General features: G+C 41.9%; 2 protein-coding genes across 2 annotated transcripts in view; one reads left to right on the top strand and one right to left on the bottom strand.

Moving 5' to 3' along the window:
• Positions 1 to 4,882, top strand: part of LOC112067923 (uncharacterized) — a 13,756-nt gene extending 8,874 nt beyond the window's left edge. Inside the window, exons 7-9 of the mRNA XM_070437139.1 lie at positions 1,933 to 2,060; positions 2,492 to 4,150; positions 4,809 to 4,882. Of these exons, the coding sequence (XP_070293240.1) occupies positions 1,933 to 2,060; positions 2,492 to 3,415 (1,052 nt within the window). The 3' untranslated portion in view covers positions 3,416 to 4,150; positions 4,809 to 4,882. The remainder of the gene's footprint in view (positions 1 to 1,932; positions 2,061 to 2,491; positions 4,151 to 4,808) is intronic.
• LOC111958400 (uncharacterized) overlaps positions 1 to 16,448 on the bottom strand; it is a 345,226-nt gene that overhangs the window by 268,801 nt on the left and 59,977 nt on the right. The window lies entirely within an intron of this gene.

Below are 16,448 nucleotides of genomic sequence, written 5' to 3' on the forward strand. Positions count from 1 at the left end.
TATGTAAATCTATTAGCTAAACACGTTAGCAAAATACACCACTATTTCTAACTCCATCAGTTTCTTACTCCTTCAGGTGCTATCACCAATTCGGCTCAACTAAGATATTGATAGCCAATAACCTATAAAAAAAACCATCAGATGACAGTCTGATAACATATTCATGGTATAGGATAGTTTTTGTTAGAAAAAATGTGCATATTTCAGGTAGAAATCACAGTTTACAATTGCACCGACCATCACAATCCACTAGAATTACTAGATAGAGCACGTGTATGACCAATTTACTCATCATAAAACATTTCATAAAAATAGACAAAGCATAGCAATGGAAAGACCCAGTTCTTGTGATTTCAGACCATATTCAGATTTCTAAGCGTTTTCAGCGAAAACACAATAAATCGATAAGTTAGCATACTACAGTTCCAACGTTACCAGAGCATCGATTCCAGCCAAAGAGCGCTATAACGTACACCGCCAAAAGATATTAATTTTTCACTAACCTTCTCAGGAATTCTTCCGATGACACTCCTGTAACATCATTTTACAACATACATATACAGTTTGTTTATTTCGAAAGGTGCAATTTAGCCATACAAAACCGGTGTTACACAATGAAAAATACTAGGAAATCAAGCCTCAATATGTCTTGACGTCATCTATCAGAGTGATCTAGTTTAATTAAAAGCTAATCATATACTTGACTAAAAATACAGGTTTGCAGAATCGAAAGACCAATAGTTCTTAATGCAACGCTGATTTACATTTTAAAATTATCCTTCTTTTCAATACGGTTGGCCAAGTGAAGCTATACTAAACCAAAATGGCGATTTATGCGTTTTTAAATATTTCGACAGAAACACGGTTTATCATATTAAATATTGCTTACTTTGAGCTGATCTTCCATCATATTCTTGGCAATGTATCCTTCTATGTTATAAACGTCTTTTGTGATAGATGTCCTCTGTCCTTCGAAATGTCCATCACCAACGACCGACACCCTAAAGCGTGGTCCAAACTTTCAGAGTGCACGACAAATAAATTCCTCAGAATCGCACTAAACGGAGATAAATTGATATAAACGGTTCAATCTCACTACATTATGATATCTCTGGTATTTTGTCTTCCCTGTAAAACATTTTAAAAATCTGAAATGGTGGCTTTATTCACAAGATCTGTATCTTTCATCTGGTGTCTTGGACTTGTGATTTAATGATATTTAGATGCTACTATCTACTTCTGAAGCTATGCTATCTATGCTAATCAGTGTGTGGGGGTGGGGGGTGCTCCCGGATCCGGGTTTCTGAGGCAGTAAAAGTTAATTCTAAACAACGTTTGACATGTTTCAACGAACTTTACCGGTACTATTAGGATGTATTCGTCTGCATGTTGTGCTGCCTTTGAGCCAGTGGATTACTGAACAAAACGCGCCAACAAAACAGAGTTTTGGGATATAAAGAGGGACTTTATCGAACAAAACAAACATTTGTTGTGTAACAGGGACTCTTGTGACTGCAACCAGATGAAAATGATCAAAGGTAAGTGATTAATTTTAGCGCAATTTCTGACTTTCGTGACTCCTCTACTTGCCTTGAAAATGTTTGTATGCTTTTGTAAGCGGGGCGCTGTCCTCAGATAATTGCATGGTGTGCTTTCCTCGTAAAGCCTTTTTGAAATCTGACACAGCGGCTGGATTAACAAGAAGTTAATCTTTAAGCCGATGTATAACACTTGTATCTTTTATAAATGTTAATTTTGAGCATTTCTGTATTTTGAATTTTGAGCTCTGCAATTTCACCGGATGTTGTCGAGGTGGGTCGCTAGCGGAACACCTATCCCTAATTAACTTGACCAGGTAATTGATAAAGAAAAACTCCATATGTAGCGTTTTCTCTGCCATCTTTGTAAAGTCTATTTTCTAACCTCCTGCAGGTGGTTGGCTGGAGGCTAACAGAGGAGACTGGGCGGCCGACTTGGATTTTCAGACCCAGACGGGTGCAGCCAAGGGCCCAGGGGACAACATTACCGAGCAGGCCAGGACCAGAGGCGACATAGTGGAGGTCAGTGGATGGGACAGCGTCCTCAACTCTGGGCTGGGGAACAACAGTGTTAACCAGAAAAGACAGTCGAACACAAAACAACAACCAAACTTAGTCTCCATGACAACAGACTGGCTGAGAGCAGGGTGAGGTGTAGATTTGGTCTGCGGGGACTGGGATGTGTCTGTATGCGGGGGGAGAGAACAGATAGCTGTGCTGACTGACTTTGTTATTTTTGTATTATTGCAGAGACTGAGTTTCCCTCATCTCAGTCGAACCAAAACATATTTCATTCTTGAATCAACACATATGGACAATGTTTCATAGTAAACTCCAATGGCTCCATATTGTTAGGTACTTGACTGTGGTTAACATTTTATAATATCATGTCATGTTTCTGTGTGTACAGCAAAGAATTTCTTATATAAACCTTTATGCTTTTCTGTTTACAGTCTGCAGTCCATGAGGACCAGCTGATGTCTGGTGTTGCTGACGGAAGAGACTGGACATCTGAGGTGGGTGGTCACAAACCCTGGCCCCGGATCAAAACCCTGGATCTGGAGCCATCACTCTTCCTTCCCGAGTCGGAACTAGTACCCAACCGCGAGGGACAGAGACTCCACCACAACCACTACACAGAACACAACCAGTGGACAGGTGGACTGAACAACCTCAGTCCTGGTGGTCATCAGAGAGAAAGAGGCTCCAATCAGGGATCCAGTCTGCAGCCCAGACCCTTCTCTTCACAGACTCAGTGCAGGGATGAAGCAGGTCCTGGGGCTGATAGAGATCGACCCTCCTGTTCCTATGATACAAACACCACAGTATCCATGATGAACAGAGCAGGTCACCCTGGGCTTCAGCCTTCACAGCGAGTGATGGGAGCCCCCCCTGGTGGTAGTCTATCAGCAAGTCTGTCTTCTCCTTCAGGGCCTCGTCCAATGCCTGGTGACTTGGTTAATAGAAGGTCTGGGCCTGGGTCTAGCCTTCCTCACTTACCTCAGGTTTACCCCACCAATACAGACAGGGTCAGGATGGGCGTTCACCATAAGAGGTACCTAGCATATAACACAGCACACAATCCCAACAACACCCAAACAATGGCTAGAGGTCAAGGAGGGAGCTCAAAAACGCTTGCTTCTACCTCCTCTGGTGTCATTGGGTCACAATGTGGGAGGCCGAGCATTAGGACGGACGCGGACAAGCCGTATGCCTGCCCCACGTGTGGGAAGCGCTTTGCTGAGGCAAGGTATGTGAAGCAGCACCAGACTGTTCACACCAAGGACAGCTTCAATTGCAAATTATGTCACAAGAGCTTCTCCTTCCTGAGTAGCCTTATCAGACATAGGAGTGTCCACAATGGGGAGAAATCGTAGCAGTGTGTCTTGAGATGTACGCAGAGGATATCTGGGAATCATTCCTTATCTGACATATTATAGTTATAATGTTTAGTGTCTTGGGATAAGAGGGTAATTAACCACATACCCCTTATTAACCCCTTTAACTTAGAATTATTTAACAGGCTTGTGTTAATAACAGTTTTTTAGAGAGATAGTAAACCTAGGCTAGAACAAGTGTAGTTCAATATTCTCTGGTCTGATGAAACCAAGATTGAACTCTTTGGCCTGAATGCCAAGCGGCGCGTCTGGAGGAAACCTTGCACCATCCCTACGGTGAAGCATGATGGTAGCAGAATCATGCTGTGGGGATGTTTTTCAGTGGCAGGGACTGTGAGACTAGTGAGGTTCGAGGCAAAGATGAACGGAGCAAAGTACAGAGATCCTTGATGAAAACCTGCTCCAGAGCGCTCAGGACCTCAGACTGGGGTGAAAGTTCACTTTCCAACAGGACAATGAACCGAAGCACACAGCCAAGACAATGCAGGAGTGGCTTCAGGACAAGTCTCTGAATGTCCTTGAGTGGCCCGGACTTGAACCCGATCTACCATTTCTGGAGAGACCTGAAAATAGCTGTGCAGCTACGCTCCCCATCCAACCCGACAGAGCTTGAGAGGATCTGCAGAGAGGAATGGGAGAAACTCCCCAAATACAAGTGTGCCAAGGTTGTAGCATTATACCCAAGAAGACTCAAGGCTGAAATCGCTGCCAAAGGTGCTTTAACAAAGTACTGAGTAAAGGGTCTGAATACTTGTGTAAATGTGATATTTCAGTTTTATATTATTAATAAATTAGCAATAATTTCTAAAAACCTGTTTTTGCTTTGTTATTATCGGGTATTGTGTGTAGATTGATGAAGGGATAAAAAATAAAATAAAATTTTTGGAATAAGGCTGTAATGTAACAAAATGTGGAAAAAGTCAAGGGGTCTGAATACTTTCGGAAGGCACTGTAACTCAAAGCTAGGGTGAAAACAGGGCATTGCGGCGGAAACTACATGTACTGGAACTGAAGGGGGCATGATAGCGTGTCCTCGCCAGTTGTCCCAGTACTGTCAAGATCGTCGACCGATAAACTATCAAAATAAAGAGTGTCAGACCCTGAAGAAGGCACAGTGATGCCGAAACGTTGGTGATTTACCTAATAAATGACCAGAGTTTATATATGGAGTGTGCGACTCTCTTTATTTTGATAGTTTATTAGCCGTTAGTTAGCACTTCCACACAAAATCATTTTTCTGGGTGTGCGCCAGCTCATGTTTTTATTCTTACATCCTGGCCAATTCTAGACAGTGTCAATAGTGTACAGCATACCGTTGAGCATTGACAGTAGCTAACCTAACCACCTCTTTTACCCCAATCACTCTCTCAAGTGAAGGACATCTCACTGGAGGCCACAGGAGCTTTGTGAAGCCAGTGGGACACAATACATGGAGAGATGACCAACCAATCACTGTTGATGAGGGGAGTGGAACCTCAACCCAGCACTTATCGTGATAGAGGTTAGTGTAACAGTGTTGCATAAAATATGAGTTACTTTGTAAATCAGATGTGGCCTGTTTATTTCAGAAAGGCTTCCCTCAGCTATTCATTTGTACATCCTTTTTTGTGAGACTTCACCAAATCAAATAATATTTTATTGGTCACATACACGTGTTTAGCAGATGTTATTGCGGGTGTAGAGGAATGCTTGTGTTTCTAGCTCCAACAGTGCAGTAATATCTAACAAGTAATATCTAACAATTTCACAACATATACACAATACACACAAGTCTAAGTAAAGGAATGGAATTAAGAAAATATACAAAAGTTTGGGGTCACTTCGAAATGTCCTTGTTTTTGAAAGAAAAGCACATGTTTTATCCATTGAAGTAACATCAAATTGATCAGAAATACAGTGTAGACATTGTTAATGTTGTAAATGACTATTGTAGCTGGAAATGGCTGATCTTTAATGGAATATCTACATAGGCGTACATAGGCCCATTATCAGCAACCATCACTCCTGTGTTCCAATGGCACGTTGTGTTAGCTAATCTAAGTTTATAATTTTAAAAGGCTAATTGATCATTAGAAAACCCTTTTGCAATTATGTTAGCACAGCTGAAAACTGTTGTGCTGATTAAATAAGCAATTAAACTGGCCTTTAGACTAGTTGAGTATCCGGAGCATTAGCATTTGTGGGTTCGATTACAGGCTCAAAATGGCCAGAAACAAAGTCCTTTCTTCTGAAACTCGTCAGTCTGTTCTTGTTCTGAGAAATGAAGGCTATTCCATGCGAGAAATTGGCAAGAAACTGAAGATCTCATACAGCGCTGTGTACTACTACCTTCACAGAACAGCGCAAACTGGCTCTAACCAGAATAGAAAGAGGAGTGGGAGGCCCCAATGCACAACTGAGCAAGAGGACAAGTACATTAGAGTGTCTAGTTTGAGAAACAGACGCCTCACAAGTCCTCAACTGGCAGGAGAGTACTATGGTGTTGCATGCTAAGCAATAGTCAATGAACAGCATTCTTACATAGGTATTCCTCTTGTTCAGATGGGATAGGGCAGTGTGCAGTGCAATGGCGATTGCATAGTTTGTGGATCTATTGGGGCGGTAAGCAAATTTTAGTGGGTCTAGGGTGACAGTTAAGGTAGAGGTGACATGATCCTTGACTAGTCTCTCAAAGCACTTCATGATGACAGAAGTGAGTGCTACAGGGCAATAGGCATTTAGTTCAGTACAGTTACCTTTGCTTTCTTGGGTACAGGAACAATGGTGGCCATCTTGAAGCATGTGGGGACAGCAGACTGGGATAGGGAGAGATTGAATGTGCCCGTTAACACACCAGCCAGCTAGTCTGTGCATGCTCTGAGGAAGCGGCTAGGGATGCCGTCTGGGCCGGCAGTCTTGCGAGGGTTAACACGCTAAAATGTCTTACTCACGTCGGCCACGGAGGAGGAGAGCCCATAGTCCTTGGAAGTGGGCCGCGTTGGTGGCACTGTGTTATCCTCAAAGCGGGCGAAGAAGGTGTTTAGCTTGTCCAGAAGCAAGACGTCGGTGTCCGCGACGTGGCTGGTTTTCCTTTTGTAGTCCGTGAAATAGTTATCCAATATAACTAATGTACTGATAACCTTTTATTTTCTGTGATAAGTCTAATACTGTTCATATGTGCTACAGGTCAACAGAGTGGGGTGGGTTTCCTGATCTCTCTTATCAAAAGGTACATCTTTTATTTAATAACAATAAAAATGTCTGCACTGATGATTTATGATATTGGAGAACAAATCATAGACCTTTCCTCCATACAGAATCTTTCTAAATCCATGATGTCCTTCGTCTGCGCTTATGGACTGCTATCTTCAATTCAAACCACAGATTTTTAATGGGGTTCAAGTTCGGAGACTGATGGCCCTTGCAAAATGTTGATTTTGTGGTCAATTTACCATATACACTGAGTAAACCAAACATTAGGAACACCTTCCTAATATTGAGTTGTACCGCCTCCTTTTGCCCTCAGAACAGCCTCAATTTGTTGGGGCATAGACATTACAAAGTGTTGAAAGCATTCCATAGGGATGCTGGCCCATGTTGACTCCAATGCTTCCCACAGTTGTGTCAAGCTGGCTGGATGTCCTTTGGGTGGTGGACCATTCAAGATACACACGCAAATCTGTTACGCGTGAAAAACCCAGCAGCTTTGCAGTTATTGACACAAACCGGTGTGCCTGTCACCTACCACCATACCCCATTTAAAGGCACTTAAATCTTTTGTCCATTTACCCTCTGAATGGCACACATACACAATCAATGTCTCAATTGTCTCAAGGCTTAAAAATCCTTCTTTAACCTGTCCCCTCCCCTTCATCTACACTGATTGAAGTGGAGATTGAAGCGCAGACCAGCTGGCTGGTGTGTTTACGGACATATTCAATTGCTCCCTATCCCAGTCTGTTGTCCCCACATGCTTCAAGATGGCTACCATTGTTCCTGTACCCAAGAAGGCAAAGATAACTGAACTAAATGACTACCGCCCCGTAGCACTCACTTCTGTCATCATGAAGTGCTTTGAGAGACTAGTCAAGGATCATATCACCTCTACCTTACCGGCCACCCTAGACCCACTTCAGTTTGCATACCGCCCCAACAGGTCCACAGACGACGCAATCGCCATCACACTGCATACTGCCCTATCCCATCTGAACAAAAGGAATACCTATGTAAGAATGCTGTTCATTGACTACAGCTCAGCATTTAACACCATAGTACCCGCCAAGCTCATCATCAAGCTGGAGGCCCTGTGCAATTGGGTCCTGAACTTTGACGGGCCGCCCCCCAGGTGGTGAAGGTAGGAAACAACATCTCCACTTTGCAGACCCTCAACACTGGGGCCCCACAAGGGTGCGTGCTCAGCACCCTCCTGTACTCCCTGTTCACCCATGACTGCGTGGCCATGCACGCCTCCAACTCAATCATCAAGTTTGCAGACGACACAACAGTAGTGGGCTTGATTACCAACAACGACAAGACAGGGAGGAGGTGAGGGCACTCCGAGTGTGGTATCAGGAAAACAACCTCTCACTCAACGTCAACAAAACAAAGGAGATGATCATGGACTTCAGGAAACAGCAGAGGGAGCACCCCCCTATCCACATCGAAGGGACAGCAGTGGAGAAGGTGGAAAGTTAAGTTCCTCAGCGTACACATCACAGACCAACTGAAATGGTCCACCCACACAGACAGTGTGGTGAAGAAGGCACAACAGCGCCTCCTCAACCTCAGGAGGCTGAAGAAATTTGGCTTTTCACCCAGAACCCTGACAAACTTTTACAGATGCACAATCGAGAGCATCCTGTCAGGCTGTATCACAGCCTGGTATGGCAACTGCACCGCCCTCAACCGCAAGGCTCTCCAGAGGGTGGTGCGGTCTGCACAACGCATCACCAGGGGCAAACTACCTGCCCTCCATGACACCTACAGCACCTGATGTGACAGGAAGGCCAAAAAGATCATCAAGGACATCAACCACCCTAGCCATTGCCTGTTCACACCGCTACCATCCAGAAGGCGAGGTCAGTACAGGTGCCTCAAAGCTGGGACCAAGAGACTGAAAAACAGCTTCTATCTCAAGGCCATCAGACTGCAATCACTAACTCAGAGAGGTTGCTGCCTACATTGAGACCCAATCACTGGCCACTTTAATAAATGGATCACTAGTCACTTTATACAATGCGACTCTAAATAATGCCACTTTAATCATGTTTACATATCTCATATCACATGCATATACTGTATTTTATACCATCTATTGCACCTTGCCTATTACATGTACATATTCTCATTCACCCCTTTAGATTTGTGTGTATTAGGTAGTTGTTGGGGAATTGTTAAATTACTTGTTAGATATTACTGCATTGTTGGAACTAGAAGCACAAGCATTTCGCTACAATCGCATAAACATCTGCTAACCTTGTATGTGACAAATAAAATTAGATTTGATTTAACAAGTGACATCAATAAGGGATCATAGCTTTCACCTGGTCAGTCTGTCATGGAAAGATCCAGGTCCTTAATATTTTGTACACTCAGTGAATACTTTTGCCTTCAGAAAGTATTTACAACCCTTGACTTCCACATTTTGTTGCATAACAGCCTGAATTTAAAATTGATTAAATTTAGATTTTGTTTCAATGATCTACACACAATACCCCATAATGTCAGTGGAATTTTGTTTTAAGATTTTTTTACATATTACAAAAGAAAAGCTGAAATGTCTTGAGTCAATAAGTATTCAACCACTTTGTTATGCCAAGCCTAAATAATTTAAGCAGTAGAAATTTGCTTGGCAGATCACATAAGATGCATGTACTCCCTTTGTGCAATAATAGTGTTTAACATTATTTTTGAATGACTACCTCATCTCTGTACCCCACACATACACTTATCTATAAGGTCCCTCAGTGAAGTTGTGAGAATTTCAAGCACAGATTCAACCAAAAAGACCAGTGAGGTTTCCAATGCCTCGCAAAGAAGGGCACCTATTGGTAGATGGGTAAAAAATAAACTAAAGTAAACATTGAATCTCCTTTTGAGCATGGTGACGTTATTAATTACACTTTGGATGTTGTATCAATACACCCAGTCACTACAAAGATACAACTCAGTTGCCAGAGCGGAAGGGAACCACTCAGGAATTTCATCATGAGACCAATTGTGATTAATGGGTGTGACAGGAGAAAACAACATTGGATCAACAACATTGAAATTACTCCACAATAGTCACGTAAATGACAGAGTGAAAAGAAAGAAGCCTTTACAAAATACAAATATTCCAAAACATGCATCCTGTTTGCAACAAGACACTAAAGTAATACTACAAAACAAAATTGGCAAAGAAACTACGTTTTTCTCCGGAAAACAAAGTAAACACAACACATGACTGAGTACAACTCTTCACATTTTCAAGCATGGTGGTGGCTCCATCATGTTATGGGTATACTTGTAATCTACAATGACTGGGGAGTTTTTCATGATAAAAATAAACCGAATGGAGCGAAGCACAGGCAAAATCCTAGAACGAAAACCTGGTTCAGTCTGCTTTCCAACAGACAATGGGAGAAAAATTCACCTTCAGCAGGACAATAACCTAAAACACATGGCCAAATCTGCACTGGAGTTAATTACCAAGATGACATTGAATGTTCCTAAATGGCCTACTTACAGTTCAGACTTAAATCTGCTTGAAAATGGCTGTCTCGCAATGATCAACCAACTTGACAGAGCTTGAACAATTTAAAAAAGAATGAGCCAATATTGCACAACCCAGGTGTGCAAAGCCCTTACAGACTTATCCTAAAAGACTCACAACTGTAAACACTGCCAATGGTGTTTAACATGTACTTACTCAGGGCGGTGAATAAAATTATATAATTTTTCTTCCACTTTGACACTAGAGTATTTTGGGTAGATTTTTGACCCAAAAAATTATAATTGGATGAGTGCTGGGGGTTGTCTTGCTGGAAGATCCACTTTCAGCCAAGTTCCAGCCTCCTGGCAGACCATAGCACTGGCTGGAGTTTACTAAACGGTATTGGCACTTGGATTGGAACTGGTGTTATGGTCAGATGACATGAAAATAGAGCTCTTTCGCCACGCACACCAGTGGTGTGTTTGGCGTCGAGAAATGGAGGTACAGTTGAAGTCGGAAGTTTACATACACCTTAGCCAAAAACATTTAAACTCAGTTTTTCACAATTCTTGACATTTAATCCTCGTAAACATTCCCTGTTTTAGGTCAGTTAGGATCACCACATTATTTTAAGATTGTGACATTTCAGAATAATAGTAGAGAGAATGATTTATTTCAGCTTTTATTTCTTTCATCACTTTCCCAGTGGGTCAGAAGTTTACATATACTCAATTAGTATTTGGTAGCATTGCCTTTAAATTGTTTAACTTGGGTCAAATGTTTCGGATAGCCTTCCACAAGCTTCCCACAATAAGTTGGGTGAATTTTGGCCCATTCCTCCTGACAGAGCTGGTGTAACTGAGTCAGGTTTGTAGGCCTCCTTGCTCGCACACGCTTTTTCAGTTCTGCCACAAAATTTTCTATAGGATTAGGTCAGGGCTTTGTGATGGCCACTCCAATACCTTGACTTTGTGTCCTTAAGCCATTTTGCCATAACTTTGGAAGTATGCTTGGGTCATTGTCCATTTGGAAGACCCATTTGAGACCAAGCTTTAACTTCCTGACTGATGTCTTGAGATGTTGCGGCGGTTTTACGGCGGTTTTGGAGCAGTGGCTTCTTCCTTGCTGAGCGGCCTTTCAGGTTATGTCATATAGGACTCGTTTTACTGTGGATATAGAAACTTTGTACCTGTTTCCCCAGCATCTTCACCAGGTCCTTTGCTGTTCTTCTGGGATTGATTTGCACTTTTTTGCACAAGTACGTTCATCTCCAGGAGACAGAATGGGTCTCCTTCCTGAGTGGTATGACGGCTGCGTGGTCCCATAGTGTTTTATACCTGCGTACATTGTTTGTATAGATGAACGTGTACCTTCAGGCGTTTGGAAATTGCTCCCAAGGATGAACCAGACTTTTTTTCTGATGTCTTGGCTGATTTATTTTGATTTTCCCATGATGCTAGCAAAGAGGCACGGAGTTTGAAGGTAGGCCTTGAAATAAATCCACAGGTACACCTCCAATTGACTCAAATTATGTCAATTAGCCTATCAGAAGCTGTAAAGCCAGCCATAAGTTTTCTGGAATTTTCAAGCTGTTTAAAGGCACACTCAACTTAGTGTATGTAAACTTCTGACCACTGGAATTGTGAACAGTGAACTTTATAGGGAAATAAAGTCTGTCTGTAAACAATTGTTGGAAAAATTACTTGTGTCATGCACAAAGTAGATGTCCTAACTGACTTGCCAAAACTATAGTTTGTTAACAAAACATTTGTGGAGTGGTTGAAAAATTTGTTTTAAGTGTATGTAAACTTCCGACTTCAACTGTATATGCAGAAAAGTACCTCATACCTATTGTAAAATGTGGTGTTGGATTTTTTACATTGGATTTTTTACATTATGGGAGTATTTTGCATCCACTGGTCTTGGGGCCCTTGCTGAGGTCAACGGCATCATGAACTTTACCAAGTAGCAGGTCATTTTAGCCAAAAATGTAGTCGCCTCTGCCAGGAGGCAGAGTTCTGGGTCCCGAACTTGGTGGGAAGTAGACCTTCCAGCAAGACAATAACCCCAAGCACACATTAAAATCCACAAATATATGGTTAATTGACCACAAAATCAACATTTTGCAGTGGCCATCTCAGTCTCCGGACTTGAACATTGTAAGTGTATGGTTTGAATTGAAGAGGGCAGTCCCATAACCGTAGACAAAGGTTATTATGGCCAGATACAATGTTTCAAGTTCGTTGCAGACAGGCCATTCGTAGTCAATGTGATTCATAGGGTATTTATTTTTATCAGGATATTTTCTACCTGCAGGCTGCAAAGATTTTGTTGGTTAGCTTTATGTTGGCTATTTTTACATAGTTGGCAATGGCAATAGAAGTTACTTTTAGATTTGTATAATCTTCATTTAGATTTAGATCTTGATTAACCACATGACAATGATTTTGAGATAGAAGACGTTATTATGAATGAAACTGTTCAACAAAAATGTGCATATGAAAACCATAAATGGCACGCAGATCAGTAGAAATGGTAAGTGAAGTTCCCCCTGTACCAGGCCTCACAAGATTCATCTAAAGTTCCCCCTGTACCGGGCCTCACAAGATTCATCTAAAGTTCCCCCTGTACCAGGCCTCACAAGATTCATCTGAAGTTCTCCCTGTACCAGACCTCACAAGACTCATCTGAAGTTCCCCCTGTACCAGGCCTCACAATACTCATATCATAACTGCTACACACGGTCTACATCGTTGTCACCATATTAGCTAAAGTAACATCATAGTCAACATAGCTAATAGAACTAACATGTTAGTAAACCCGCTACAATCATGCAGTAAAGTTAGTGTACAGTCAGTAAGCAGTTTAGAATTTACAATGGCGGCCCCCGGTGGCAATACATTTCTAAAACAAAAAGCTTACCTTTGATTTATAAGAGTTCCAGTGTTGTGTTGGAAAGTCATAGCCAGCTAGCTAACACAGCATCCCTCTGTTTGAGCAGGGTGTTTGAGTAGGCTAAACTAGCTAGCTGCATTTGCTAGCTAAGTAAGTGAAACGGGGGGAAAATGACACTTGCTTCTCCTTAATTTTTGAAGAAACGAATTGGTTCAAAACTGATCAGCTATTGTCTTTCTCTCTCTTTGAGTCAACTACTCACCACATGTTATGCACTGCAGTGCTAGCTAGCTGTAGCTTATGCTTTCAGTAATAGATTAGTTCTCTGATCCTTTGATTGGGTGGACAACATGTCAGTTCATGCTGCAAGAACTCTGATAGATTGGAGGACATCCTCCAGAAGTTTTCATAATTAACTGTATAAGTCTATGGAAAGGGGTGAGAACCATGAGCCTCCTCGGTTTTGTATTGAAGTCAATGTACCCAGAGAAGGACGGAAGCTAGCTGTCCTATGGCTACACCATAGTGCTACCCTACAGAGTGCTGTTGAGGCTACTGTAGACCTTCATTGCAAAACAGTGTGTCAAAACTTGTTCAGGACCTCAGACTGGGGCGAAGATTCACCTTCCAACAGGACAACGACCCTAAGCACACAGCTAAGACAATGCAGGAGTGGCTTCAGCACAAGTTTCTGAATGTCCTTGATTGGCCCAGCCAGAGCCCGGACTTGAACCCGATCGAACATCTCTGGAGAGAACCGAAAATAGCTGTGTAGCTACGCTCCCCATCCAACCTGACAGAGCTTGGGAGAAACTCCCCAAATAGTAAACTCCCCAAATACAGGTGTGCCAAGCTTGTAGCGTCATAGTCAAGAAGACTCGAGGCTGTAATTCTTCAACAAAGTACTGAGTAAAGGGTCTGAATACTGTTGGGTTCTGAGAATATGAAAATATACTTATTCATGTCACTGATGGAGTGCTAAGGTTTAGAGGGTCTACACCAGAAGTTAAGGGTTATAGGAGGAAGGTATATAGTGTGTGCAACTAAGCTTGGAATGTGTTGAGTGCAGGGAAGTGGTTACATGTGGCAGGCATTGATAAGGGGAGAGAGCCATGGATTGGTGATAGAGGGGGGTTGAGGTCAGGTCAGGTCACCTTAAGGGAGAAATAGAAGTTTATGACCCGTATCACTAGTGTCCTGCCTAGCAGTAAAGAACGATGTTTGTACAGATGGGTAGGAGGAGACTCAGCTTTGGTGAAAGGGTTAAATATCAGTGCTTGTGTGAAATGTCTTGTCTGAATTACAGCTATATCGACGCTTTGGGAATAATTAAACTTGGTTAAGCTTCTCTTGTGTCCGTGAGTTATTTACTCTGAAAATTAGAACCTAACAATGCTTATGTAAATGTGATATCAGTTTTTTATTTCTAATACATTTGCAAAAATGTCTAAACCTGTTTTTGCTTAGTCATTATGGGGTATTGTGTGTAGATTAAGGTGGGAAAAACTATTTCATACATTTTAGAATAAGGCTCTAATGTAACAAAATGTGGAAAAAGTCAAGGGGTCTGAATACGTTCCGAATGCACTGTATGCAAAATACAGAAATACAGCCGGCATGATGCATTTTGCATTATGACTGCTTTGAAATAAATCTTAATCACCAATAAATCTTAGCCAGCTCCAGTTTTGCACGTCCGTTAAAAACCCCTCCATGTAGGCTACATGTGTCCATATGCCCATCATGAAATGAGAGATGACTCTTGTATTTAGAAATAATTTTCCTGTAACAATTGCTTATTTTCCGTTTCATATGATTAAAAACCAAGCCCTCCATAGGCTACCCTTATGCCTATAGGCTATAACAAAGGCTGCTTCAACAGCAATACGTTGTCTTTTTTATCCTAGCGATTTTATTATATTATGCTTCTGACCATGCTATTTAGAAATTTTGTTTTAAAAAAACAGATGTTTTTTTATTCAAATTAAAACTTAAAACAAGCAAACTTATTAGAATGATTCACCGTTGCTTTATGATGAGAACGATGATGAGAACGTCCAGCTGCCATGCAATGGAATTTAGGAGCCGTCTGCTATTTCTGGAAAAGTGTGAATGCGATCTGTAGGATGGTTCCATTATGTTTATAAAACATATTTGGGAGCAGTAGAACGGTGAGTGGACATTCCCTCTTTCTCTTTATATTGGATCTTTTTCCGGCAGGTAGCCTAGCGGTTAAGAGCGTTGGACCAGGTTGTTGGTTCAAATCCCCGAGATGACTAGGTGAAAAAATCTGCCAATGTGCTCTTGAGCAAGGCCCTTAACCCTAATTTCTCCTTTAAGTCGCTCTGGATAAGAGCGTCTGCTCAATGTTCCTCAAGCAAGGGTGGAGGCCGATAACATCACGGATTTGCAGTTGTCTAAAAAAACACTATTTTGCTCAAAACATGTTTAAAAAAAAAACATGTGTGTACTTTTCACAGTAAAAGTTAAAAAAATCAGTTTAGAATGCAATTAGTTTAATCAGCTGTGTTTGCTAGGGATGGGGTAAAAGTGTGACACCACTCCGGCCCCCAAGGACTTGCTCATCTGTTCTATCTAATACAGACGGGGACTATGTCGCACAGCAAGAGTTGAGTGGGGACGAACGGATTCGTTTCAGTCAGTTCTGAGGCCATGTCTAGACTTGACAGTTCATGCAGCTTTTCTATTCTGATCATGGAGTTCTTATCATGTAATTCCGACAACGTCATGCATCCACACAAACATTAAAATGTGTCTACGGTGTCCACATTGTGTCCAGATTCCCTTTTCCTGTGCTAAATTCAAATGCCAGTATGCATTCTGCAAACAGGGAAACAGGCTTAATATAACACAACTACTTGATGGTAGTAGCCAACTACTGTAGTTAACTAGCCAGCTAACCTTTGTAACTAGCCAGCAAGCTAGTTAGCAAAGCTAAAGGGATTGCAAACAGGTTAGCATAATTCCAGCCAAACATATATAAATATATATTTTTATAAGCTAGATATATAGCCTCTCCCTGATAACAAAAAATCTATATATGAAAGACCTTAAACAACTTGAAGCCACCACATATTTAGCCATGGAGCAGGTTCTGATTGGCTAGCGAGGGCCAGTGAGGGCCTTGATGTGTAATGTAATAAGCACTACCATATTTAAAAAAACAGCGTGGGGAACCAAGGAAGTGACGTAGCCGAGAGTACATGTCCAGAGTGAGCTATCGACAAGGGGATGGTGGTTGGAAGAGCGCGCTTGTTTGAAATAGAAAAGCGTTGCAGTAGCTTTTGATAAAGAACAACATCAAGACTAATCAGCTGCTTTATAAGTGGGATGCAATGTTGAGCGCTACATCCCGAGGGGTTCGTGCTGATTGTACGGAGATTGTGACAGCCGGTTAAATGGCGTCCCTTAACAATGCAAGAA

The sequence above is a fragment of the Salvelinus sp. IW2-2015 genome, linkage group LG34 (assembly GCF_002910315.2).
Source record: "Salvelinus sp. IW2-2015 linkage group LG34, ASM291031v2, whole genome shotgun sequence".
Classification (NCBI taxonomy): domain Eukaryota; kingdom Metazoa; phylum Chordata; class Actinopteri; order Salmoniformes; family Salmonidae; genus Salvelinus; species Salvelinus sp. IW2-2015.